We start from the raw sequence: 27,501 nt of genomic DNA, 5'->3' as shown, positions 1-27,501 counted from the left end.
TGTGTGCTGAAACAATCAAACAAGTCCTCTGAGTGATGCCCCCCTCCCCCGTCTCCCCGTCCTGCAGGTGTTTATGGAGTTTGCCAAGGAGCAGGAGAACGAGGAGGACGAGGTCGGCTCCCTCAGCACAACTTTCCAGTGGCAGCGTCTGCGCCAGGACGGCCCGGTTCCAGTCAACCACACGGACAGCATCGTGCACCAGCTTTGAACCACAACTGAGAGGCAGCAGACGGGCCACTGACCAGGACTGACCGACCCCCACATGCCAGGCTTCAGCGCCTAAGGGTTCACGCCAGCACTCGCCCGCTCCACGCAAACCGACGGCCCTTAAACAAACTGGGTGGGGGCTCGTTTCACCGGGACTGTTGTTGTGTGTTCAGGCTCAGGGCTGTTAAGGCCCCTGTCTCTGGGTCTGAGGTGTGCGTTACCCTCGTCCACTGGTGCTCCGTCTTCTCTGAATCGCACTGAACGAGGGGGGCCCGCAGTCCTTCTCGGCACGCTGATGCGACACCTAATCCTCTTTCTTATGGTGTTTTTTTTATCTTCACAGGGAGTCCGTAAAAGCAACATATATATATATATATATATAAATAACATATAATATTATGCTTTGTAATCCTTCCCGTTCGCTCCCCTCTGTGGGAGGCGTTACAGTCTGTGTGTTTGCTCGTCTCTTCGGATGTTCTTGTCTGTTGTGTTTTGTGAAACTGTTTTTTAAGCACTACCACAACTGGGATCCATCCACGATCGTACCAAAGCAGCACATCTCAGAAAATCACACTACCACACCTCGTCATGTACTGAAACTGAAAAGTACTTTTTGTTCTTTAGTGTCAGTAGCATGTGCATTAACAGTTTGCATAATAGTTCTATAATTGAGCGGGGCAGCGGGATGAGGAAATGTCCGAATTTGAGTCTTTACAAAGACACCAACGTCACAAACAAGTGTTTTATTTTCCTCTGAAGGCTGAACACCCGTGTCCCTTCTCCTCATTTTACACCAGCATGCACATCTTCACATCCAGACCGCCATTCACGTTCTCCAGGACCGAGTGTTTCAGCATGCACGCTCACGAGGAGGCCGATTTTATTGACATGTGGCAGCCGGATGTTGGGACGAGGGTTTTTGGATAGATGATCTGTGGCCTTCCTTTGCAGGTTTAGCTTTTAGCCGTAGTGTAGATTATATGCACACCAGTACATGTAGCACACTGCCCTCGCCAGACGTTAGCCAGGGCCGACGACCTCAGACGTGGACAGGTGAAGCTCGAGGTTGTTTTCAGATCCAGATGGAAGGATTTTTGATAACAGATATCTGAATGTACGTTTGGCCTCCGATGAGACGGAGGGTTTGTAACTCAGCAGTGACCGCTCTGTTGAGCTCTTGTCGTCACTCTGTTTCACTTTGGTGCCACTTTTAATCACGCAGCTGTGTTGTTTTTGTTAACTCTATCTAGCCTGTTTGGTGTGCGTGTGTGTGCGTGTTTATAGTGCTGTATATACTTTTGTGTAGCTGCGGCTATGTCTGCATAATCTAGTATTTGTTCAAACAGGTGGGTTTTTGGTGCAATACCTATCAGCAAACCGATATATTGTAATTTTTTCTTGACATTCAGGTGAGAGGACGATACGGTTAAAGGGAATTTAAGACACTTTGTTGAACAGACTTGATAAATATGTGATCTGTTGGGTTGACTTTTATTTTTTAAATGATAACAAATTGACCAGCTTCCTCATCTGATCTTTTGCTCGACTGTATGACTCTTTTGCGGAGGAAGTGTTTGTTGCAGGTTGGTTGTGCAGGATTTAATTACAGTCGGGTGTGTTTGTTTTATATACCTCTTGCATACCTGTTTTTTTGGGAAGTTGGTCTACTTGTCATGGGAAGACGATTGTTTTAAAGACAGCCGTAGGTTTTTGATATGAATTATACAAACTTGTTTGAATAAAATATCCAACACGAATTCCTTTTGAGCTCCGTCACGTGTCTGACTCTCGGAGCCGTGGCACATTTGCCTTGTGGTGGTGAGTTTTTCTGTCTTGCACAACGCGTCTGGGATCATGTGTTTAAGCTGTAGCTTCCATTTACCTGTTAGAGGTTTTTATTTGCTTGTTTTACCTTCTGTGTCATCTTTAACTGAAGTTAAGAACTGATGTACAGAGGATTGTGAAGTGCTTCATGAATTGAGTACGAGGCCGATTGACTTCCCAAACATTCACTACACACATTAGACTGCTTTACACAAAAGATTCAATTACGCTTGTGAGAGGAAGTAATGCTTGGGTTTCCGTCCATGCACAATTGGGCGAATAACGTCCTTTTTAAATGTGAAAACTTCCTTTAAACCCTGTTTTTGTTTGTTTTTTTGCACACATGTAGCCTTGTTCCCTCGAATAGTGAACAAAGTAAAACACTGGCTCTGCATTAAGCTTAACGTGTGGCGAGGGTGGATGGGATTTTCATGTAATATGTATGTCTTATGTTTGTTTTCCCAAGTGCAATGCAGGGTATTTGTTCACAAAAGAACTTGTTGTACTCCCAACAGTCATGTGTGTTCTGTGAGTTTGTCAGTTTCAGTAACATGTAGCCGCCCAAATGTGATCGGCTTTTCTTTGCGCTCCTCTTACCCCTGCCTCCAGAACAAAAAGCATCTCACCTAGTTAAAGAAAACCAACTCTTCCACTTGGTGGAAAGTGGAGCATTTAAGCAGATTGGCATCATTTGTGGAGCAGGTTTCATTTTATTTTCCCCGGTGGTGGTAAAATTGCACTATTTCTGGGAAATTTTATAACCTTTCTTTATATTATGCAATCTTTGTAAGATTATTTGTGCACTGATTTTATTTTTTAAAGACCGGTTTAATTGTGTGCTGTATTTTTCTTCCTGTATCGCCGCATGTCTGGATGGACACTTGTCATTAATGGACTCTATGGTCTTTACACGACCTTTTCATGAATAAATGTTATTAATGCAAATTATTGTTTCATCCTTTTTTTTGATTGCCAGATACTGATCTGACTAACCTGAGTGCTGCTGGTGAGTTTCATCCGTTAAACACAGACTGCTGGGCAAAAGTGATTTAACACCTTTTTATTTTGGTGTGTTTGGTTAAATCTGAAGCAATGTAATGCAACAAGGTGTAAGTTACCCACTATGACAAGTTTCCAACCTACCCGGGTTTTAATAAGGTTTGTAACCATGTTGCAGAAGTTTAAAATTGAACAAGTAAACTCAGTGCAATGTGCATTTTAATGCACATTAAAATGCATACAGCAAAAAGAAACAAGTAAAGACGAATGTAATAAAGAGAATGCAACAGAAATTTTCACAAGTGAAAACAAGAATCACACAAAACATCACAGTTAACACAAAGGCCCTTTTGACTTAGCATAGCCTTGTAGTTCTTGACTAACGAACAATACATATAGCTTGGAACATGCTAACCTACCGTCAAAGCTTTCTAACATTTCAGATTGTTATTATGAAAGTATAATAGATGTATGTTTCTGGTTTGATATTGATTGTTTTATTCATTTTATTTTATGAAGCATATTCTGTTATGGTTTTATTTTGAATGTCTTCACCGGAAGTGTTAATACACTATCATGTCTGCCTCTTGACACTTGCAGAGTTGATGGTGGTCGTGAGTGTTTGGCGCCCTCTAGCGGCCGCGGTGCGTAGCTGCGTCTCCGGTATTTAAAAAAAATAAACTTTACTAACATCTTTAATTAACAGGCATCTTCAGTAATGTTAAATGAACCTAAAATTAAATCTGAGCAGCAAACAACAAAAAATAAATAATAATAACAACTAAATTTGAAGGGATTTAATTAAAATACAATGTTAGTAACTCTGAGTTTTAAGGCACGTCAAATCCCCATTTTGTGTTTACTACCTCATTGCTTTGTGTTGTCCACATTGAAAAACCTTCATATTAACTTTTACTTTTACTAATATTACAGCCGGTTCAAGAAAGTGAGATCAATATGTTTTATATTTCTATACTATACAAACATTTGTAGTTCCACTTTATTTATTTTTAACTTGAAAAAAATTGCTTCAGTACAACATACAGACAATCAGAATGGGTACAAAACATACAATGTTTATATTCTCCTGGTAAGGAAAAGACAAAGAGAAATAAATAATAAAAAAGGAAAAGAAATAAAAGATATGTGGGTTATAATTTTATAAATATATAGTGTGAAGTGCATAATTTCACCATTTTGATAACCTCATCCCAAAACAAGAATGCTATCATTCCAATATACAATTTAATTTCTTAAATACAGTGAATATTGGTTTGGCATTAGTGAATTTTCATTTGCGGATTTTTAACTTGAATACAAAAATTACATTAAAAGATTAATCATGAAGTATTAATATTTAAGATTACATTCAACATTTGTAAAACCATAAATGACATTCTTATACAGTAGTCCAAAATAACAGTTAATATTGTCAAAATCTACATCTTTCCACAGTTTGTTGGTGTAAGAAGGAGCACATAATGTCAAAAAAAAAAAATGTTAAACTTCACCAGAGAGGATTTTACAGAGTAGAAACGACGCAAACTAATTTGTAGTCCACTTCATGTGCTTGTTGAGATAAAAGTATGAGTGTTTGCCGCCATCTAGTGGTCACAGCGGGGAACTACAACACATCAAGTTAAAAGCTCGCGTCAATGCAGGCATGACATCCTACTCCAACACTTCCGGTGAATACTTTCAAATTACAGTGACCAAACGGACACCATCTAAAACTAAAGAAACAATCACGAAATCATGATGTTTATTATTTTCTAATGGTGACAGTTAGGCGATAACTCTAAAGTGGGAAGAATACGTGTGTTAATAGTGATAATTATATATTTTAAAGCAGAGGATGAGGTTTTAGGGTTTTTACCTAACTAGCTAGCATTAGTGCTAACTAGCGTCTCTTCTCCTCCAGCACTGATTATTTAAAAGTATCAGTACGGGTGACATTATTAGAATGAGAAAACAATGAGGATTATAATTTCATTATTATTTCTTAGTATTAAATAACGTCAAAGCCACCGAAAGATAGATAGTTGACCTGTTTTATCACGAGTGTTTGCTGCCCCCCCGTGGTCACAGTGTAGAACTACAACACAATAAATCCGTAAAAATAGCGTCAATGCAGGCATGAGAGCATACTACCACTTCCGGTAATTACTTTCAAAATACAGAGACCCAACTAACAAATTTAACGTTAATTGACTTACTTTACGTAAGTGAGCACAATTACACAACAATAACAACTAATTATTGAGCATATAGAAATAACAAAGAGAAACTTTAATTGATAATAACAAGTATAATTGTTTTAGAAATGTGCATAAATACACAACGCATTGTGATTTTAGAAAGTAGAAGTTTATCTGTCACATTAAAACAAGTTGTAAAGGGAAATTAAGTTTGTAACTCCCAGAAATACACTATATTCAGTTCATTTTTGTAATTTTCACGTGAGAGAATTAGCCACAATAAATGTAAATCAAAGCCCTCTAAACAATTAAACTCTCTTTCAGACACCACATTTTCACTGCCTGTTGCTCTTATTTGAGGTTTTGTACAGGGATAAACGAGTTTTTGGCGACCTTGAACCCAGGTCATTGGAAAGTATGCAAATGATAGCACACTCACTCACTGGCTTTGTGATTTTTAGCATTTCTCAGGATGAACATCTCACTGGACTTGAACTACTAAATCAACATAGAAATAATTTGGCTGACATTGATGTCACACACGATATTGGCTCAAGATTTACGTAAATTCTAGGACGCTTCACTTGAGATTAAACAGCTTCAGAGGTTGTTGACCTTCTTGTAAATGAAGGACTTCCTGACACTGAGTAATTGTGTTTCCACGGTGAGGTAAAAAAATACTTTTCATATTTGTTTGTTATTTTTTAAATAAGAAAAACTGAGAAAAAGTTGTACTAAGTAGTGAGTAAGTACAGTAAAGAATATATATATAGATACAATACTTTTACTGATAACTCTAAAGAATAATAACAATCAGTAAAATATCTGTACCAGTTAACAACAGTTGATCATTTTATTATCCATTTAATTGGTTCGTTTATGATTGCTTTAGTTTGGTCACTGTATTTCGAAGGTTGTTTTTTTTCCAAGTCCTTTTGCACAATACAAAATTGTACAAAATCTCGTAGGGAAATGATTTGACATTCTTCTATTCTTCTCAACCATACAAACATAGAACAGCAAGGCTCTTGTTTTCATAAATAAAATATTTACCAACATAGTAAGGTAAACTTAGAATATAAAAAACGTACTTAAGAAATTATATATAAGGCACATTATCTTCATTAACAGTCATTGTATCTTTGCTGTGTCACGTATTGTTTGTAATTTTGAGACTCTGTATTTTGAAGGTGCTCACCGGAAGTTTTAATATGTTGTTATTTCAGCACTGACTCAAGTTTGACAAATCTTGCGCTGCAGTTCTCGTCTATGACCACAGGGGGGCAGTGATCACTCACAGTACAGTGAGTTTGTGCTTTATTTAAACATACTCGCATCTTTCATTTCACGCTTGAAGTCGACGGAACGAGGCCTCATTCATGGCGCGCACGTTATTTGAAAAATTATTTAATGAGGCTTATTTCTGCCATATGTTTCTTTTTTTTTTTTTTTTTTAAAGTAGCTCTTTTCCAGATCTCGTTCCTCGCATTTGTGTCCCTGCCCGGACACCGTCCTTCCTGATGTGGGTGTGGACCACTCTCACAGATGACTACACAAATAATGGAGGAGAAGCTACACTGCTAATCTGTTTTCTTTTTTTTTACAAGTTAAAACAAAATACATAGTTTAATTGCGGATCCGGCTCGCACTCTCTTCCTGGTTGCACCTTGTAGCTGGGATGCTTTGTCAGAATGGGAAATCTTTTTGGAAAAAAGAAACACAGCCGAGTGACAGAACAAGACAAGGCTGTTTTGGTGAGTGCTAACATTAGCTTAGCTAACTAAACAGTTAATAACGTTCTGTCATTTAACTGCAGCAACTTGCGCCAAACTGCTTTTAAAAATGTGGTAATTTAATAACCTTTGCGTGTCAGTAATCGTACACACACAGCTTATACAACAAAACTTAATAATTTCAGCACTCTCTAAGATACTCTTAAAATCGGCATGAATGCATCTTAAATATATATATTGTGTGTTTTTTGTTAACTTAAAATAATCAGATCTCTGATTCTGCCTTCAAATTAAGTTGCGATTGAGAAACTTAAACCATTATAAGTGATTTCTTAAAGCTGAGATTTTAACTACTTTAGCCGAAGTGCTGCTCAGATAAGTTTGTTGTATGCTGGTTTAATCCGAGGAGACTAACACAAGTCTGTCCTTGCTATTTTAGTAAAATATCGTACGACCGGTTTGACTGCTGATATTCAGATTGCAGCTGCAGCAGCGTTTGACAGAAGAGGCTGTTCTTTCTGCACACTGTACTGACACTGACAGCTGTAATATCTAAACCCACTGAGAAGCTGCTGTAGGGTATTAATGCATTAATCTGAGTGTAAATGACATCCATGTGCCTATGCATTTTGTATTTATTCATCTGTTTTCTGGTTGCAGCAACTGAAACAGCAAAGAGATAAGCTGAGGCAGTATCAGAAGAGGATCAACCTGCGGCTGGAGAAGGAGAGATTTTTAGCTAAGCAGCTGCTGAAAGATGGTAAAAAAGAGTGAGTATACGGATAAATTACAGTTCTGAGGAGTTTCAGTGTCGTGAATAAGTGGAAACAGATAACAGATAACTTCGTCTGACCTGTTGTGTCCCTCCAGAAAAATTCATGTTCGGTGTTTTGCGGTGAGAAAAAACTTGCAGTGGAATTTACGTGAACATTTACACTACATTTGCCACTAAAATAATATGCTGCACGTTGTAAAATCTAAATACTGCAGCACACACAACACTGTAGCTTGAATGTAATGAAGCTTTAATTATTAGATTTTCGATGTGAGATTTGCTTTGTTATGTAGCTGATTTCTTTTTTTCTGGGGAGTGTCTTCCAAAGTAAGCTTACCAAACCATTTATTTTACTTTACCACTCAGTCTCTGCTTTGCAGTGACTTTATGAGTGATTATAATTGTGCTATCTTTTGGATTTAAACAGTAAAGCACTCCTCCTGCTGAAAAAGAAGCGCTACCAGGATCAACTCCTAGACAAGACGGAGAACCAGATAGGCAACCTGGAGCGCATGGTGAGTGATGGGAGGATTTAACTGACGCGCAGCGAGTAGCAGCGGCGCTAAAGTAAGACCAACTCTTCTGTTTTCTTATTTCAGGTGCAAGACCTGGAGTTTGCCCAGATTGAAAGGAAAGTCATTGATGGGTTGAAAATTGGAAACGAATGTCTGAAGAAAATGCACGAGGTAGGCGAAGTGTCTCCGAAATGTCACGCCCTCTGCCTGCATCTGTGCTTATTGATGAGCCCTGGTTGGCTGTTTTTTCCAACATTAGGTGATGTCCGTTGAAGAAGTCGAACGGATTATGGATGAAACCCAAGATGCAATTGAGTACCAAAGGGTAAGTTTCTCAATTTGTTTCTTTACCCTGAATTTACTTTCCAGATGTTCTGATAACAGATGCGGAGAAACTGAAATGAAAGTTAAAGTCAGTTTTCAGTAAATAAAATTTCAGGTCTCTGTCTAACTATCAAGTTAACAATATTATTAAATATAAGACCAGTTTACTGAGAGCTTGTGGTCTCTCTGCAGCAAATAGACGAGATGCTGGCTGGCTCCTTAACACAAGAAGATGAAGATGCTGTACTGGCTGAGCTGGAGGCCATAACTCAGGTGGGTGCAGTCAGTATCGCTGTCAAATCTGTTTACACTTCTTTGATCTTTGACTATAAAATTCAGATCAGTGTACTTAAAACCTGAAACTTTTAGCACACCGGTTCCCTGATCATGTGATGTCCCCGATCTGTCCTTTAAACTCTCTCTCTCTCTCAGGGAGACGTTGAGCTTCCTGAGGTTCCTGCAGAGGAGCTGCCGGAAGTCCCGGAGCCCACAGAGGAGAAACCAGGTTTGTTCACATGCTTTGTCTTAAATTCCCCTCTGACCTGGGCTGCGACGAGACACCGAACAGCCTCTTTGTGTTGCCCTGAGCTTCCTTCAGCTTTATGAATGCTGCCATTATAATCTGCACCTACAGGAAGAACTGTGTGGGACACATATCTTCCACTTGTGAAGCTTAGCTGCAGTTGTCGCTATATATGGAAGCAAAGTCGGTTAAAACTTTTGCCATTTTCAGGAAAACATAAGTGGAGTCGAATGCCTGTTTCTCACAGGGATGTACTGATCCATCAGTTCATTATTGGTCCTTATATTGACCTTATAAGCAGAGTATTGGTTAGCCTTATTTAGTTCTCCTGGATGCTTCAGGATGTCGGAGATGGCGATATTAACCATGTGTATTTGTATGCTGTTTGAAAACACTTCAGATAAAGCATCCATCTCAGCTTTGTCTTGTTCAAGTACGTTTTTGAGGCGGCGCATGGACATAATTTATTTTATTCCAAGTTTAACAAAGCTTGAGGATTGGAGTTACGCCGTATGAACAACGAACTTTTGCCGAGCAGAGGATAAAAGAACGCTGCGATCCAGAGGAAGCGCGTATAAAGTTTAGCAGGTCCAGTGTTTCTGCAAACACGCTGGACGTAGCCTACTGAAACGATCGAAACCAACGTGGTTCAGAATGACCTCTGCTCCGGTGTGGTCACTGTTGCTTTACCTGGTCCGTGCTTGTAAAATATCCACTGTGTCCACGTCTTGTAACGAAACACCAGATAACATCTTTCTCTGCAAAATGCTAAAAATGGGTCGCCAAAAATCGGCCATTAATGCACCTGGGCGTCCCGCCCTAGTAAAGACGATATGTGGGAGGTCAGTTTTGGCTTGTGGGGAAAAAGATGGATCTCCGCGGTGTTTGTGTTCATTAGATGAAGAGCTGCAGAAGTGTGTAACGAAGCATCGCCTCTGGTCGCTGTTTCTCTCGGCAGCTCACTGCTGTTTGTGAATGTGTGTGTTGCATGTTATTTGACAGGATGAACGTCGTGTCTGATGTCAGATTAAGATCCGTTTAACTGAAGTTGTGTTTTACAGTTGAAGCCTCACATTAACTTGCATACAAATGACTTCCAAGGGGTTCCATGCAGTGAGGAATGTGTGATGCAGATTATAAAGCGAGGAAACGATAGTGCTGCTATCTGATCTCTGCTTGGTATCAGGTAGCGGCATCTGCAGAGTAAAAGTCAGAGCATCTCGAGTTTCTTAGTAAATTTGCAGTTGTTATAATTTAGGAACAGGTTCTCTGTGCCCCCCATTCTTTTGTAAGTCCTGAATCTGTTTTTGTTTCAGAGAGGGATCGTCCCAGAAAGAAGCCAGAGCGAGAGCTGCTCGCTGCGTAGGAACGTGACTGACCTGCTGGACCTTCTCCACAACAACATTTAAGTCCTACTCAAACATAAAACCACACAAGCATTTGCTGGAGAACTCGCTCTCCTTCCGAGGCCTGCGATAAAGTGACAGCAGCCGCTCTCAGATGCTGGGCTGCCTCCATCCCACCCGGCCGCCGTTTGTCCTCCTCTGCTGCAGGTCGACACATGAAGGCAGGCGGGACAGGTTCACTGCAGTGCCCTCGATTCATTGGAGAAATGCTGATTTGACGTCAGATAATTGTGCCTAACCTTACTTTGATTTGTGTTCTTTGAAATAATTTTACATACATTGAGGGTTTAACTTAAATGCATGTGTATGTGTCACTCATTGTAATCCATCAACTCATCCTCATGGATGCATCTTCTCCTTAATGGATATGGTTTGTAATTAATACAGTCAATTCACTCGAATGACAAAAAGTCTTATTTATCAAGTTTTATGTTTATTGCGTTTTTGTTTTTATTTGTCCAGATTTTGAGACGTCCGTCTTGGAGATTTCTGCCTCCACATCAGGACAGTGGAGTTTAGTTTTCATGGAATTGAACATGACATTCAGAAAACTCAGCAGCAGCATCTCGTTCCTGAAAACAATGTCCAAATCAGACAGGATAACACCCAGGTCGCGCTGTGAGCAGTGTTTTTATTGGGACTAAGTTCTACCAAAGACATACTCTGAGATTTTAAAATCCACCTGAAATGAAATAGCTTGTTGTCTCTGCTACATATCTGCTCTGTAAATCACACGTGCTGTGAATCACAAACCAAATAGGGAGAATTTTCTGTTTTATATTTTGTGGTTTCATCATGACGCCCCATTCTTAGTCTAAATAGACAGAGATTTTCATTTCCCCTTGCTTTAGTAATAAAAAAATTCAAAATAAATTAAAAACACTGACACTGTGTTTTAACTGCAGAAAGGAGTGACTAAACGGGATTTGGACTTAAATATCTGGGCGAATAAAACCAAAGCTGGATCCGTGTTGCCAGACCGCAGCAGGATCGAGTGATAAAATGTATTTCTTGTCATTTTAGTGAACTGACCCTTTAAGGCGGGCTCGACGAAAACATTACCCACGCCTCCGTGGTCTTTGGCATTATCTTCTCGCAGTACAGGCCTTGTCTGCCTCAGTCTCTGAGAGCTTTGCTTTCATATAAAGTATTTGACCCACCCTGGAACGTTTTCTCGAAACATTTGCATAAGCAGAATCTGTTTTGCAGAATATTCTCTCGGTCTGACCCCCTTTTTCAAGCAGCTTAACTAATCTAATTCTCTGCTCCCCTTGTGGATTAGTTCAGTGTCATTGGAGAAAGGGCTAATCATATCGTCTATGGGTTTACCTATGAAGCCCAGACAACGGTTAATCTCTTCAAGGGAATAACTTGACAGAACCTCGATGGGAGTATTATCAACACACGGGCCTGTAATTATTTTACTGTTAACAGATATATATGCTCTGATTTGCTTGTATAGATCTGTGTTAAATTGCAGCAAAAATGATGGCCTACATTCGTGAGGCTTAAGCTTGTGTATCTTTTGAAGAACTAATCTGTAAATCAGCTAATCTTGAAGACAGAAAACACTGATGACTAAGGCTGCAGACGTCATTTCATCTGCGCAGCATCAAACTGGTCTTAAAATTTGTTTTGGAAATTTTACCTCTCTCTCTCTGTGTACATCCTTTTTACAATAAAAGTGTTTTTTTTATCGTCACGCTTTCTGTTGCCTCACTGCAGGTCACAGTCTGATATCCAGTTTCATGAGTGAACACAAGATGGCGACAGATATTTTCTAAAGCTGTCCGAGCAGGTGACCTGGGTTGATAAGTACTGCTCTGGAAGGCCTTGATACTGTGTTTTTGGTAGTGATAGTGCGTCTCTAGCTTTTCAACATGACGGCACGCTGCTGCACAAAGACAGCTCCGTAAAGAAATGTTTTTTTTTCCCAGAGTCCTGAACCCCATCCAACACCTTGGGGATGAACCGGACACACCGACTGAGAGCCAGACCTGATCACCAATATCAATGTTGGACCTCACTGATGCTCTTGTGTGTGTGAACGGGAGCAAATCCCTGCAGCAGGTTCAACATGTGGTGGAGAGAGTGAAGCCTGTATAAAAATTCATTATGGTTTTATAAGCGTCCACTTTCTTTTGACCCTCTTTAAAAGCTTAATTTTATTTACAAGTGGTAATATTGTTGTTCTAAAGGTGATCCAAGAATGAAAGCTACAGGTCAAAAGTGTCAGCCAGACCTTTGCACAACAAAAGAAAGACATTAAATGGTCCTATCTATAGCCTTTAAGTGTTTTCATTAAACAAAGCCTGTGTATCGACATTGTTCAGGCCTTTTGGGAGCCTGAAATAGCCTGAATTGATGTCTTTGTCAAGTTACTAAAACCCTCTTCACAACGATGTACAGTTTTTCAATGGGCTGGCTCCATTCTGCAGCCGACTGCGCACTACAAGCCCATCAGTGCTGTGTGGGAGTGGGCGACGCACACACAGGAACCTGAATGTCAGAGCGCAGCGCTGATGAATCACGGATCTGAAGCGGGGAGAAAAAGGCTGAGACAATGGTGAGTAGGATGTACATGAAGGGGAGATCAAATGCAGCTGAATGGATGCTGCAGGTATGTAGGTGTGTGTGTGTCCTGCCCACCCAGTCCTGCCTACCTGACTACACCTCCACCATGTGCTGAATATACACCCAGGCAGAAGTTGGCTGGTCAAAGTCCAAGTGTTCAGAAATTAATTGCAAGCCTTTCAGATCTACAAATGTCTTGAAGTCTTGCATCAGGGGTTAAGGCTCTGACCTTCACCTGCTCTGTCTCTGGTTTGAAGCTCAACTTCTGAGCATTCCAGGGACACCAAACATCAACAAAACACATGGCTGACCGTAACACGATCATGTTTGTTGTGTACGCACAAGTGAACACTCAGCAGCGCCCTTGGTGTTTATCAAAAACACTTAAATATAATATGTTACCTGTTAACAAGCTACATTGGTTCTAGGTAATCTGCAAATCTTAAGGTCATTTTTTTGGCAATTTGTTTGTGCAGAGATGCCTGTCAGAGATTTTTTTACTATAAGCAGATACCTAATAACACGGGGACATCAATAACATGCAGAACAGATTTAACTAAAGAATGTATTATTTTAATGGAAGTCCAAAGGACCCTTGTTGTAGGTCATTCTTCATCTTCCTCTCCCCACAATTCCTGTCATCTGAAAACTTTTACATGTCAAATAAAAGCCTAAATACTAACAAAATATTACCAAAAAAAGAATAGGTCTACAAAATATTATATAAAGGGAGTTTGAAGTAACTCTTTTTACAATCAGCACTGAAGCTCACTAATCAACATATTATATCTATTATTTTGTTTAAGTGGAAAAATGACAAGTTGTGGTTTTTCGGAGGGTTGTGTGCAGGACTCTTTCTTGGCTGGGTGCAGTGACTTCCAGGACAGCCAGGCAAACTGTTTCTTGTCTTTATGCTAAGCTAAGCTAACAGGCCATTCGCTGTAGCTTCTTATTTAAACACAAGAGCGGTATAAATCTTCTCATCTAACTATTGGCAAGACAGCTAATAAGCACATTTCCAAAAATCTAATCTGAAGTCCTCGTTGTTGTGGCTGAAATCTGAGTTGATTCCACAGTTTGAAGAACAGGCAAGCTGAAGATCAGTTTGTCGTGAAGATGTTAGTTTCCACACATTTCTGACACAATGTTCGTATTCAGAATTAAGTGCCAAGTCTTTGAGCACATGTCCAAGTCAAGTCACAAGTCTTTCAAGTAATTTGCAAGTCTTTAGGTCTCAAAATGATTTAGGCTACTTGAGCATGGAATATTTTTGTTTTCAAGTCTCAAGTCATGGCTAAAAGGGCCACGTCCAAATCTTAAGTCAGCAGCTCTGTGCTGCAAGTTCAAGTTCAGTCTGTAGTGAAAACTTGATTTTGATTAAATTTCTGGGGGTAAGTCTGAAGTATGGTAAAGAGTAAACGTGCCTGATTGATTTTCACTGACTGTCTGCAGTTTGGTCTCCACAGGATCTGCTTTAATCAGATGTGACAATCAAAACAAAATGAGTGTGTTCTACAGTGAGCTGAGGTTCCACTTTAATATCCTGGCTAGGAGCAGCCCTAAAATATCTCATCCACTTTATCTCACTAAGAAATGCATTGCAGAATAGAAAAGGCGCGACTGTCCTCTTTCACGCTGGTCTTCTGGTGTCTTCATCTGTCTCTTTTTCATACATTCCCCGTTGAAAGGCCTTCAGATCGTGATGTCCTAAAATGTGTGGGATTCCCCAACCCACCATGCAAGGCTTTGAAATCCAAGAAAAAGCGGCTCCATCCCACTCATACCAACCAGAGCCCACTCAGCCAAAAGGAGTGGAGCCGCACAAATATAGAGCAGTAAACACACGCGTGAACAAAGGTTTCTTATCTACAGATATATTACATGTTGCCATGTCAAAAAAAAACAACCCTACATAATGTGGACAGTTTCTCAGCAACAGGATTTGTAAAAAAAAATAAATAAATAAATAATGTAATCTAAACCAGACATGTGCCTATAGGAATATCATAAAATAAACAGTGGTTTGATGTTTGGATATAATCATATTGAATAAATGAGTTCTGTCCCAGTTCCCATACAGAGATCCTTGGTCAGGTCTTCTGAATGGTTGCAGCAGAGGCGGCTGCGTGGGCAGCGTGACACAGCGGAGGGGGCGTGGCTTGTGCAAGTGCTATGCTGCATTCACAGACTCCTCGTAAAGCGCCAAGATCACAGTGTTCCCCTTTCTGATGCTTTTGGTTAGGGTAAGTTACGGTTTATTGATAATAATAATAATAACACGGCCACAGAAATCAAGGGGCTTCCCCCAAGCTACAGTCTCAGTGTTTGCACAATTAACCCCCCCCAAAAAAATAACATTTCAATGTGATAGGGATCTTAAGTTGGGCCCTGCTGTATTACCTGATTTTGAGGCCCTGTCTCAAGGAGGGACTATGGGTGAAATTCCACTTTCAAGGCTTTCGTTATTAAAACATTTTGCTTTTAGGCCTGCAAAAATTGCAGAATCAAAGTGTGTTTAAATAAATCACATCACAGCAAACCTGTGGCCAGGTAGTAGCCTATCCTAACATAGAAAATCTGTAGCCTACATTTTACAGCAAGCATGAGGAATGGGGGCTTAAAAGGGGCAGCAGCTTATTTTCACCACGCGTCCCTTTAGCAGCAGGTTTACTAAGGCCTGTATAGAGTCATATTCAAAGATACAGATGTCTGCTTTTTAATGTACAATTTTTTCCTACGATTTATTTTAACGTATGTTTTCCTTAGATAGGCAATGCTTTGTGTCCTCTTAAGTGAACCACACTGTTCAATGAACAAAACATGAACATTTTTGCATAATAATAGGTCCCAAATCTTCGGGCGCAGTTCAGTTGCTCTGTTTCCCACCGTCTGTGAAGGCAGCACCGCCCCTGTTGAAGTGAGTCCGCCTCTGCGCTCCAACCGACTGACTGGCTGCGTGGGGAGCCGGTGTGGGCGCAGCGGAGGACTTTCCTATAAAAGCTGGGATCCCACGGTCAGACGAGCTCGTCTCTCAGTCATCACAGACCGGAGCCGCGGATCCCCTGCGACCATCTGCGTTATTTCTCCCGTCACAGTTTGGACAACCCTCTCAGCCAAAGGAAATCCTAGTCTATGGTTCTGACCGAAGCTTCAACAAGGATGTCCCGGACCGACGAGGTGCACCGTATAACGGAGAATGTCTACAAGGTAAGACGCACGGCTTGGTAGTTTGTTAACGCTCCTCCTGCCGCGGAGAGACACCTGCTGCACCGATGGACGCTGATTAAAGGACGCTGACAGAGGACAGATCATGGATAACTTTGACTCAGCTCACTTGACTGGTGTCTTTGCTTATGTCTGGCCACTTTGGTGACACACCTGCTTGTACTCTTATGGTGTGAAGTGAGTTAATGATAAATAGGCTACATGATCTTCAGTCACCAGGACAAACCAAGAAAGCATTAAGCATTTTTGTGTTTTTTTTTCCACGAAAGGATGCTGGAAAACTTAGACCGGTCTGAGACTGCTTGTTAGGCTTATAGAGATTGAGGTTATTATACAAAGGCAGCCGTTTTCATTAATGGCAAATAAATACCAAATTAGTCACAGCCTAAATCTTATTGAGAGATAATTAACTTGTAGGATGGAGATCCCAAAATGTCTTTCTTGTGGGTAATGATGCTACTTAGATTTCTTTGTCTGTTTTGATGATTCATTGATACCTTCAGTGATAGTAACTCGTGATAAACCTGTATTCGTGAAATGAACTGTAACTTTGACCCTGTGTTTCTGCAGAAACCTCAAGTCCCCCCCCCCCCCCCCCCCCCAAAAAAAACATCTAAACACTAATTGCTCAATGTCTAATGTACTCTAGGAAATCTTGACATTGAATGGACCACCATGCTCTGGTTGAAAGCTGAGAGGCAAAAAGTGACAAACTCTCACGTCCTCTATTGTTATTTCCACAACAAAGCTCCTCTTCAGCAGAGGCAGGCGGCGGTGGCGTTGGAAGCTCTTCAGTTTCACTGCACTCAGGGCAGCTCTCCAGGTGAGGTAGATTTCAGCAGCAGAAGGGTTTTCCTTTATGTGAGGAAACTTGTCACTGGTCCACACTCCTGCAGAAACGCTCCGAGCCAGAGTGCCAATAAAGCTTTTTGTACAGGAGAAGGTCATGCAGGAGGAGAAGGGCAGTGTGTTCTTACTGAGCCGAAGATGTATGGAGGGTGGGTCAGTGAGAGTTCATGGTTCCTTGTGAGGCATGATGTTGTAACTTGACATGAGAATTTAGGCTTCCAAGATTGTGGAAGATGCCTGAAAATATACACAAACACTCGTTCTTTTTCTGAAAAAGAATCTAATGAGTGCTCAAAGGTGCACAAGGAGTAGGCGCTGGACATTGTGACCTGTGCGAGATTCCTTTGGATCGTTAATGAGAAGCCACAGAAAAGAGGATTTGGAAGAGGAAGAGAGGGTGGCAGTGCTGTGGCGTATAAGGAGGCAGTTATTCATGAAAAGTAATACTGGATAGTCGATTTATATAGTTAGACAAATTATTAATAGATAAAAAGCGTAACTATTTGTTGCAGCTGCAATGTAAAAGAAAGCGGAGGCAAGGGGAAGAGAAGCTGTCGATCTTAGCGAGAGAACACTCTGCTAAAGGGTCGAGTACGAAAATGCCATCATGCAGAAATGCAGCTGTGGGGTTTCTTCCTGTCATCAGCAGGCTGCATCATTATGGAGTCAGCAGGAGTGAGGAGAAGCAGAGCGGCGCTGCCAGTTTGACCCGCTGCTGGGTGCTGATTTTAGGAGACTGATGCTCGCTGGTGTGGCAATAGGTGCTGCAGTGGTGGGGCCCTGGGGGGTCTTATACGAGCTGATCCGATGAGGGAGCTGAGCTTTGTGTGGGGATGTGTTTGGAGAAAAATCCAGGTCTTTATTAATTCATTACAGGCGTGGAAGATGAAGAGGCCCAGAGGTGCAAGCTCCCATGAGATGACACTCAAAGTCTCTTTCTTCTTTGAGAAGAGAGGGTGGAGTACGTCACCAATTAAATCATGCAGCATCAATATTGGGATCATGAACATCAGAGCAGAGCATAAAATGTCATGCAGAAAGTACTCGAGTGCATACCTCTGCTAACATTGCTCAGTCCATATTTGGCTTTTATGCTAAAAACGTCTTCTGCATTAAGTCAAAACACACATACTGGGAGACAATCATGCTGACTTGATACTGGCATACGTTTTGGATACTTATTCTTAAATGCTGTCGGAAAAATGACAGGGTTTTAGGATGCGAGGATGACGCAAAATCATGAACACTCCAGTTATCATTTGAAATTATAATCTTGTTCTAGCCTACAGGTGAAATGCTATCTTAAGTGCAGGATGGTAATATTTGTCAATTTAAGTAAAATCAGCCATGCCTAGATGAATTTAGCAACCAGATGTTGAAACTATCAAAACATTTTTTTGCCTCTGAAAAAGGTTTAAGATAAAAAAAACAAAAAAAAACCCGTAACTGGCATAGCCTATACTGCGATATTACTCTTGAACCAAAGGAATCCTGGAAAAAAATGTTTTGCTTTTGTCTCGGTCTTAATGAGTTGTGCGTCACAACATTAATTGTTTAATTGACCACATGGTAGTGGAGTCATTGGAGAATGTTTGTCTGGTGCTCTTGCAGGTTCTGATTTGAAAGAGGTTGCCAAAAAGCTTAAACATGACGGCTTGTTTGATATTTGAGTAATTCTCCCCAACAGGTAACACCGAGCAAGGTACTGTTGGGGTCAGCTGCTATAGGTGGTTACAAACTGGATTAAGTAGATCTGTTGATGTTGACCCCTCCCTGGATGTAAAAAAAAAAAAAAGGTTTAGTTTTTCAGCAGCTCCGTATGCAGTTTGTTTGTCAGAGTATTGGCTGCCTGAATACAATAACTCAAACTCCACAACAGAGGACCGAAGCCTTAACCCAACTCCTCCGCTGCAGAAACAAGAGATGCTGAATGTAATTTTTGGATGACTCACACAGGCGGGCGTGTGTGTGTGTATGCCGGGGGGGGGCAGTGTCTCACGACTGTATGTGTGTGTTTCGCCTGTGTGTCAGCAGCCATACTGTAGAGTGGCTGCAACTGTATCTGGCTCCGTTGTGATGCATAATTTAACATCAGAAAACGCTAATTATGAACGGAATTCACCGTTTGGTGTGGACTGAAGCATCAAGTTAATTGTCCCTCTGGATTCAGTTCGTTGAAGTTTTAAATGCTGCATGGAGATGTGTTCGTCACCCAGTGACAATGTGGGTAAACTGTGTTTCCTCAGGTTGTTGTGGTTGCTGAACAAGCACCATCTGTATGTTTGTTCAGGAGCCAAGCGTTGTAATCCCAACAGTGCTGCAGGCACCATTTGTTGAAAGAAGCTTGAGTGTCAGGGTGAGGCTGGTTTGAGATTGTGTACGAAGTGTTCAATAGAAGGAGTGTATTGTAGAGAGATTAGCTGGTCGATTGATTGATTACGTGCTTTCTTTGTACTGTGAAGGTGTTGGTGTTCTGCGTTTTATATACCAATCATGTCGTCCATCTCTATAGAGTCCAGGACCAGATCAGGTTTGGTTAATATTGATAAAACAGTCTAGTATATTGTTTGTCAAATGAAGAAACCGCTTATTACTCATATAACCAGATGGGAATGTCTGCTTTTGGTTAATTTAGTGGATTAGCTAAATACCCCCCCAAAAAACACAAGAAATGAAAGTTGTATCAGAGCAGTGCCTGCACACCCAACCTTTCCATAAAACAGTCCTGCACCTTTATTTGCCGCATAGACCTGCCACTGATTGACAGAACAATTTTGATAACCCGTGCCAAACATTTGCTGGTTCGACGTCTATGAAGATTCTCAGTCATCCAGGTCATAGTTATCCAACGAAGGTTAAAGTCAAGGGCAACTGGACTTGGTTTTTGCTGGTTCCTGCTTCTCAAATGTGAGGATTTGCTGCTTTTTCTATACTGAATGTAAAATATTTGGGGTTTAAACAGAGTCTTTGCTAAATTGTCTCCTTAGATGCTGAGAACTTTTTTTTTTTTTTTTTCTTACTAAACATATTTGCCAATGCAGATTTGTGTATATGAAAGTAATTTTGTGGAGGCAGGGTTGTTCGGCTTGTTCTCTGGGCAATATCGATTCAGTGTTTCTGTAGCACATTTACTTGATGAAAGAAAACATCGAAAATCACATACCCTTATTGTTGTAAAGCACGTTATTTACAGAAGCTGTCTAAGCAGCATTATAAAAGGTGTACGGTATTAATCTCAAGATGACAGGAATGCTGTATTAGTATTTGTATTGCTTAACTGTCACCAGGGAGCATCCTCAAGTTATTGGAGCCACAAATCTCTCTGTAAATATTGTCATATTTTCAAGTCCAATCCTCGCAAGACACAAAACTATGGCAGGGCTCATTCGAAGCCAAAACTATTTGTTCTCAAGGGACGGATGTTTGGCCAATGTGTAGTGGGGGTTGTGAGTAATACTACTGAACACTTTATCCCCACAGTCACACAAGTACAATCTGTTCAGTTTTTTTCTTCCCTCTAGAGCCTTTTCATTTCTTAGCCCAGAGGACAAGAGAAACTGAGAATTACGCTCAACAATAGTGTATTTTTCAGCTGTTTTTGCAAACAACTTGTGTATATAGTTTGTACCATGACCACAGCCAGTATTGTATAAGATTTCATTGGATTGTGATCTAGTATGCCGTCTCATTAGAGTTGTAGCCTGTTGGTTGTGTGTTCTCCAGCCCATTAGGCAGCAGACAGCTGTTGTTGTAGGCAGAGCGCTGCAGGTGAGAGGCAGGGCATCTGTTGGGGAAAAGATGACGTGCAGCAGTGGATGGACTGAGGATTGAAGGGTTTTTTGGCAGAAAGCTCTCAGTATGTTTTTCTTCCCTCTTTCACGCTATGAAAAGATGCCTTGGTGTCGTGTGCTACCTCGGTACCGACCAGGCAGATTGTGCCGCGCTGGTACGTTTTCCTTTGTTCATGTTTGAGGTCATTTGAGGTGAAACAAAGCATCTAGCCTCTGTGCTCGTGTGTAAGGAAGCATATTGAATCCAAATGCTCTGCTCAGGCAGGATTTCTCCAGTGTGATTGTTTCAAACCAGTGATTTTTCCTCTCTGATTAGTCACACTGCTTTCACTTCTATTGTCTCTGTTCGAAACTACATCGCAGGCTTTGTGCTTCTGTCCCAGCAGAATACTGTTCCTCCTGAAGCTTCAGGCTTTGTTTTAGCTTTGAGCCTTGTTACTGATCTTTAGGGAGCAGCCGTTTCTGTGAGCGTCATCGTGACGCTGTCTGACAGAGCTGTGGGTTATAAATTGTGTTATGTAAGAGGGGAGCAGGGCAGATGGGTAACAAGGGGCAGCGTGTTTTAGTCATGCACTTGAACCTGTATTACGCACTGTATTTTTGATCTCCCTTGAGAATAATCACCAACTCTTCAGCTCAGTGCAGCTTTACCTCTTTGGGCGCGTTGTTTTTGGTATTATAGTTGCACACAGGCTGTGCAGTTGAGTCTCTTGGCTCTCATGAACCTAACAAAAAACCGTATGCAGCCGTTATCAAGGAATAAACTCAGATTCGCCAACTGCATGCTACGTCTGTATGAAACGCCAGTTGGGAAATGGGACCATCCGAAGAGCACATGAATGTAGCATAATAGTATCTCGAGTCTTTTTGACCCCTAATCATACCTCCATTTACTTCTACTTCAGTCAGGGATTCCTTACATTAGCCAGTCTTTCAGCAACACCCAGAGAACAGGTTTACATGCAACACATTACATTTAAATAGGTAGTCAACATGTGTTATGGCTGCATGTCATTCAGTTTTATTAAAACCGCTGACAGTTGGAAAGCTGAGAAAAGAAGACGTTTCTCTTTCGTTGCACGTCAGTTGACGTGTTCGATGGGTTAGTAGCTGGGGGTAGAAAATGCTTCAAGCATGATTTATTATTGTGCATGTTTGACCAGTTATCTGTGGGATTAAGAAAAGTACACAGCAAAAACAAAATGTACCCAGAAATGCAACATGCTGTAGCTGATCCATTTTTCATTCCACCAAATGGTTGAAAAATTGTTACAGCTATACAGATTCAAGGTTTTGGTCTCCAAACTGTATTATACATAGAAACACATGATACATAATGTCTAACAGACTTATCTGCAAAGTTTGTTTTTACATTACACTCATGACTTCAATATTTGCCTTTAGGCTCAGAATGGACACAAAATCAACATCCAGAAGGTATCAGCTCAGCACAGGTGTGGAAGTATAGGGTGCTTATCCTTTTTTTATTCTATTTTACCAACTACTGTTACAATACGGCTTTCATAGCCATCGTACAAAACTGTTTGCATCCGCTGTGTGTGTGTGCGCAGTACGTCAGCACATAAGTTATCTAACTTGAGGGAGATTGGGCAGTAGAGGTGGAGGCTGTCAGGGAGCAGGAGGCTGGCTGAGGATGAAAGGAAAGTTACTGGGACGGATCTCCAAAGAGACACAGGATGGAACAGAATAAATGAAAGTGGAGTGAGGAGACCAGAGTGTGGATCCACTGTTCTTTTTCTAACTCTAATTAGAATGAAGTTAAGGGGGGGGGGGGGGCTTGAGAGGGAGAAAAAGCAGGAATGTCCTACTGCACAATGGGTGTGTGTATTTTTAATTGGATATTTAGCACCAGTGTCATTCGATCTGGAATCTTGGGTCGGAAGGGGGGGGGAAAAGGAGGGGTGACGAGGTGTTCTCAGGGGATTTAAAGCTAAAATGCACCATTATCTCACTGCTGTGCTAGGCTGCATCCTTTCAAATTTCACCATGCATATGCACACACAAGCACAACAGTCCTGCATGCTATACAGCACATCCTGGCATCACACATGTGCAGATATTCCTTCCTGCGTTGTCTATGCACAGGAAATGTTGCTACAATGAGTCGCTCCCTGTCATTTTTTATTTTTTTTTAAATCCTGACCTCGTCTGTGATACCTGAATGAACACCAGCTCGTGTGAGTATATGCTCATTCACTTGTACGTGTGTGATTGTGTAGACCAAATCAGATGTGTCCCTCTGAGGCGATGATGATCGTCCTCCCATCACCTCCTTGCTCTCACCTCGCCCACCACCCCTTCAGCCTTCCTGTGGTATGAGCCGAACGTGAGGTGAATGAAGATGGGTTGCCCTGTCACGGGGGGAATTCCAGCGCTTCCATATATGGCAGCGGAAGTGCCCCCTCTCTCCCGTCTCCTTCTAAAGCTGCAACTGTGGAATAGGGGGCGCTGACTCTGCTCGCCTGCACGCAGATGAGAGCTCATCTGAAAGGGAAATTGGCTGTACACACATTAGTACACACACACACAGCAGAAAGGCACTGAATTTCCATCTCCTCAGGGCATTGAAGCAGTGCAGCTTTAGCATGGTGATTGTCACACTGACGGAGCAGAAGCAAATAATGGCCATTTACTGGGAAACAGCATAATGAGGGACAGCGGCAAAACACTAATGGACATAATGTGTGTGTATATAGATCAGCTTATCGCTCCCAGATACAGTATATAATGCAGTGCAGAAATCTAATGGCTTTTATTAATATTAGCAGTCATTTTCTGTATGTATAATAAATGACGATGAAGAAAATATGTATGTATGTGGAGCTAAAATAAGGTATATTCATACAAATCGATTTTGGACAACATGCTAGAATATACACTCAGTGCCTTCTTACTTCTACAAGATCTTTGTTTGGAGTTGCACATGCGCGTTACCTATGTAAGGACTAGTAGCCAATCAGAAGCAGAGTAGGGTGGGTCCTGACAAGCAGGGTAGTGTCATCCAAAACAAACACATTTGGCGCTTTGCCAGTACCAGCTCAGCTCGACCCGACTCAGTTTGGCTGTGCTCCGTTTTCGATTGCAGATAGTACCCCCTCAATGTAGCTGGTCGTTATACCAACGCCACACACAACTGCCGCGACATCATTTTCAATGCAACACACACCAGTGACCCACATACAGCTGTGTCTTGATTTAAGTTAAAACGTCTCAACCTTCCTCAGAATGTAAAGACAGATAAGTGGTATGAAAACCTTCCAGCTGTGTTTTCCTCTGCCGTTGTTGCTGCAGCGGTCTGTGAGCGGGCGGCTGGCCCAGGCTGGCACAGGCTTCCCCCGCAGCCACTTTCGGAGCTGCTCAACTCCGAAAATATTCAAGCACATTTTTGTTCCGCCATCACTTCTCGTAAAACTGTCAATATTCAAAATCTACACAGCTGATTTCTCACCTCAAAACTTCTCAGAAGTGGATTTGGTGATGAAATTCCATACGAAAACTGTAAAATAAACTCTCTGGCGCACGCAGTGATGATGTAGTGAATATTCTCTGACCAATCAGCAGTCTGCCGTGTTTTCACTTCACATTTTAGTATCGCCTCAGCTCGCTTGGAACCTCGACGGAGGTGATACGAAAAAAAGTACCTGGAAGCAGGTACAATTTTTCAAAGGAGAGTCGAGCTGGTGCCTTGCAGTGGAAAAGGAGCTATTGATCCTTCATACGTAATGTTTTAACTGTGCGCTGTCCGGCAGGGAGGTCTAAGGGGAGGAAGTGGGCGGATGTCTTGTCACTGTGTGACCTGCAGCAAAGTGTGTTTCTCCACCAGTGTTTTTTAAGGCGGGCCACACTAACCACTAGGCGAGCATTATGATGCGGGTTTACAAAGTGACACAGAGGTTATGGAAGTAAAGGCTGGACTACAGTTGAGCAGTTTTGTGGGAGATGGTAAGTCCCTTTGGTGAGGACTTTGGGCCTTTTTTTTTTTTTTTACTTTGCAAAGCTGTTACATGCACAAAAAGGAAATGTAACTAAATAAATCAAAAGAGGAATGCCAAAAAGCAGAACATGACCTTTTCTTTTAAGGTGGTATTTTAAATGTCCTTCCCACTTACATACATGAGGGGGTAGAAGAAACTCCAGTCCAGTACAACACAATCACTATGACTAAAATACATAATTTAATTAACAACCCTATGAAGGTGTCAACAAAAGAGCATTTACAGTTGTATTGGAATGCATTAGATTGTACAGGTGCACCCAATAAAATGCCCACTCCTCCTCCGCACAGCAGCATAATTAAGTCAGGAACAGATGAAAAGCAGGCATAATGAAAGAGAATCCTAAATAAGAAAGGAGTTTGCTCAAACGGCCATCTCGATTGGGTTAAGAATGTTACACTTACAAGTATTTGGACACCTCTGTAGTAAGTGTTCAAGTACAGGAAGATCAAACGGCTTCTTTTGTTCTTCATCAGGCTAGCTCCTCCAAAACCTTCATACAGTTCAGTTTACATTAAACATCTGTCATTATACACGGTTTAACAATAACGCAAGAGTTGCTGTAAGTTTACATTTTAGATTGACACAGTCCATGATGGGCCTATCTCACAATTAAAACACAACAATTATACTAAAAACAGAGGCTTCCACGTCTAACTACCATACAAATGCAATTATATCCAAGAAATGATACTGTAACAAATACCTTGTTTTGTTCATGCCCCATTTCATGGTTTTAAGAAATCCTTTGAGATCCCTAGATACAGATGTGTAAGATATTGAATATACACTCACAAGTAACCTATATTCTGAGTTTCCATTGTTGATTGAGTTCACCCATGGACAAGATGTTTGTGGGTTCCACTATATCCATGCTGTGCTGCAGGGCTGCCTGGAGGCGTCTGCAACAAGTTGCTTTCAGTAAGAAGCTGTGAATGAAACAAACACAGCTGAATTTGACACACGTAACCTCAGTTTAATGTCAGCTTTAACATACATTTCTAACATTAAGAGCATTCACTTTCCCTGACTGGTTCATTGAAATTGCAATATTTGTAATTGTTTGTGTTTTTTGTGTGGTTTTTTTTGAGCTAGACTGACTTATATTAAGAACATCAGAAAGGGAAGATTGACCGTTTTGTACGGTTAGGGAAAGTTTCTGTCAGGGTTCATGAGAATAAAAACACCTCTGTTTATCAGTAGACGTTCGTGATAAAGTACACAGTATAACAAAACAGTAGGACATGTGGAATGTGGCTCGAACTAAAGATATGGCTTCGTTAAACAACTGAGTAAGATAACAAAGGACACACACTTACTTTGGGAACTGATGTTTCTAATTGTATAATTTAAAAAGAAGGCATAGAAGATAAAATCCATGACATCTTTTATGCAGGTCGTAGCTGATGAAAGCAGGACTATTGCAGAGTGTTTGTTTGTTCAGGAATTACCTGCGTGATTATTACTTCATGCGGTCACAGAAAACGGCTTCTGCTCTGGATCTAAGTGTGTGAGTGATGAGTGTTTATACACCAGCTGACACTCGGAACACGGTGAGAAATGGGAGTGTGGTATGCTTACACGCACACACAGTAAAACTTGATGACAAGGGGTCACCTTGACTTGTGAGTGGTGGCCAAACACACCCCGGCGCTGCATGAGCCTTAGGTTTCCAGAGTGACCACCTAGAGTAAATGACCGTGTGTGTGTTCTGGTTAACCTTCATATTTCAACTAGTTCACACATGTCTATAACAGTAGGAGAACAAAGGGTGAACTTCACTGATATTGCCACACAGTCAACAGTTTCAGTGATAAGTATTTTGTTTTTGGGTTGGAAGGGGGGGGGGGGGTCCACAAGCATCCTTTTACTTTTCCCAGTTTCCCTTTGAGAGATTCTCTAGAGACCGTTTATACTGAGACTGAACTTCATAGGATGTCACCTCCCGCTGCTCCAGCGTCAAATCCTGTGTGTTGAGAGGAGGAAATAATCTTTTTTTTTTTTTTTTGTCATGTGACATAAGTTAAGGCTGGGGCGGAGAGCTCTGTTCAATGTGGACAGAAGAGGAACAGCATGCAGGCTTGGACCCATATTTTAAAGCTTGTGTCAGTACTTTATTAAAAATCCTTAGATGACAAAGCTCCTCTTGACACCAGAAAAAACTTTGCAGCAATGACAGAGACTTTTGATGACTCATGATGGTGAAAAACATGACTTCAGTATTATGTCTCCTAGGCTGGAATGTGTGGAGAAAGCCTAAAATACAAAATTAAAAACACTTCCTTCGGAAAATGTCATTTGCTGATTTGAATTTCAAAGACTATATTTTAATGTTTATTCAAGACCTGTTTCACATTGAAATGCTGTTGGAACAATTGTTCTAGTAAGTTACCTAGTCATCTGGAAATACTTTAATCTAATGCAGCACTAATGTTGTGTAAACTGATGTTGACTGAATCTCTGGACTTGCGAATCACAACGGTTTTAGGTGGCCATTGTATAAATACAGATAATAGAAACATGAATCTGTTGCCTGAAGCCA

At 41.2% G+C, this 27,501-nt stretch overlaps 3 protein-coding genes across 8 annotated transcripts in view; all 3 read left to right on the top strand.

Annotated features, from left to right (window-relative positions):
* Positions 1–2,976, top strand: part of abca5 (ATP-binding cassette, sub-family A (ABC1), member 5) — a 30,820-nt gene extending 27,844 nt beyond the window's left edge. For all 3 annotated transcript variants that reach the window (XM_046068198.1, XM_046068197.1, XM_046068199.1), the window contains exon 38: positions 68–2,976. In XM_046068198.1, the coding sequence (XP_045924154.1) occupies positions 68–208 (141 nt within the window). In that variant the 3' untranslated portion in view covers positions 209–2,976. The remainder of the gene's footprint in view (positions 1–67) is intronic.
* A 3,747-nt stretch (positions 2,977–6,723) lies between these two features.
* LOC123982681 (charged multivesicular body protein 6-like) lies at positions 6,724–12,202 on the top strand. Its single transcript, XM_046068403.1, has 8 exons — positions 6,724–6,982; positions 7,622–7,731; positions 8,164–8,251; positions 8,336–8,422; positions 8,511–8,576; positions 8,768–8,848; positions 9,008–9,080; positions 10,415–12,202. Exons 1-8 carry the CDS (start codon positions 6,920–6,922, stop codon positions 10,462–10,464), a joined length of 618 nt encoding a protein of 205 aa, XP_045924359.1. The 5' UTR covers positions 6,724–6,919; the 3' UTR covers positions 10,465–12,202.
* Positions 12,203–16,047: 3,845 nt separating this feature from the next.
* Positions 16,048–27,501, top strand: part of LOC123982680 (brain-specific angiogenesis inhibitor 1-associated protein 2-like) — a 71,432-nt gene continuing 59,978 nt past the window's right edge. The window contains exon 1 of one of the 4 annotated variants that reach the window (XM_046068399.1): positions 16,048–16,285. In XM_046068399.1, the coding sequence (XP_045924355.1) occupies positions 16,211–16,285 (75 nt within the window). In that variant the 5' untranslated portion in view covers positions 16,048–16,210. The remainder of the gene's footprint in view (positions 16,286–27,501) is intronic. The other 3 variants (XM_046068398.1, XM_046068401.1, XM_046068400.1) reach the window with 3 other exon arrangements.

The sequence above is a fragment of the Micropterus dolomieu genome, linkage group LG14 (genome assembly GCF_021292245.1).
Source record: "Micropterus dolomieu isolate WLL.071019.BEF.003 ecotype Adirondacks linkage group LG14, ASM2129224v1, whole genome shotgun sequence".
NCBI classification, from domain to species: domain Eukaryota; kingdom Metazoa; phylum Chordata; class Actinopteri; order Centrarchiformes; family Centrarchidae; genus Micropterus; species Micropterus dolomieu.
Note: the sequence above shows the minus strand (reverse complement) of the source record. Positions and strands in the feature narration are given on the sequence as shown.

Excerpts from the sequence above, each read along its gene's own strand:
- LOC123982681 (XM_046068403.1), top strand. The coding sequence starts at position 6,920 with ATGGGAAATCTTTTTGGAAAAAAGAAACACAGCCGAGTGACAGAACAA. Across the intron at positions 6,983-7,621 it reads AACAAGACAAGGCTGTTTTG|CAACTGAAACAGCAAAGAGA; the intron begins GTGAGTGCTAAC and ends TTCTGGTTGCAG. Across the intron at positions 8,423-8,510 it reads GTCTGAAGAAAATGCACGAG|GTGATGTCCGTTGAAGAAGT; the intron begins GTAGGCGAAGTG and ends TTCCAACATTAG.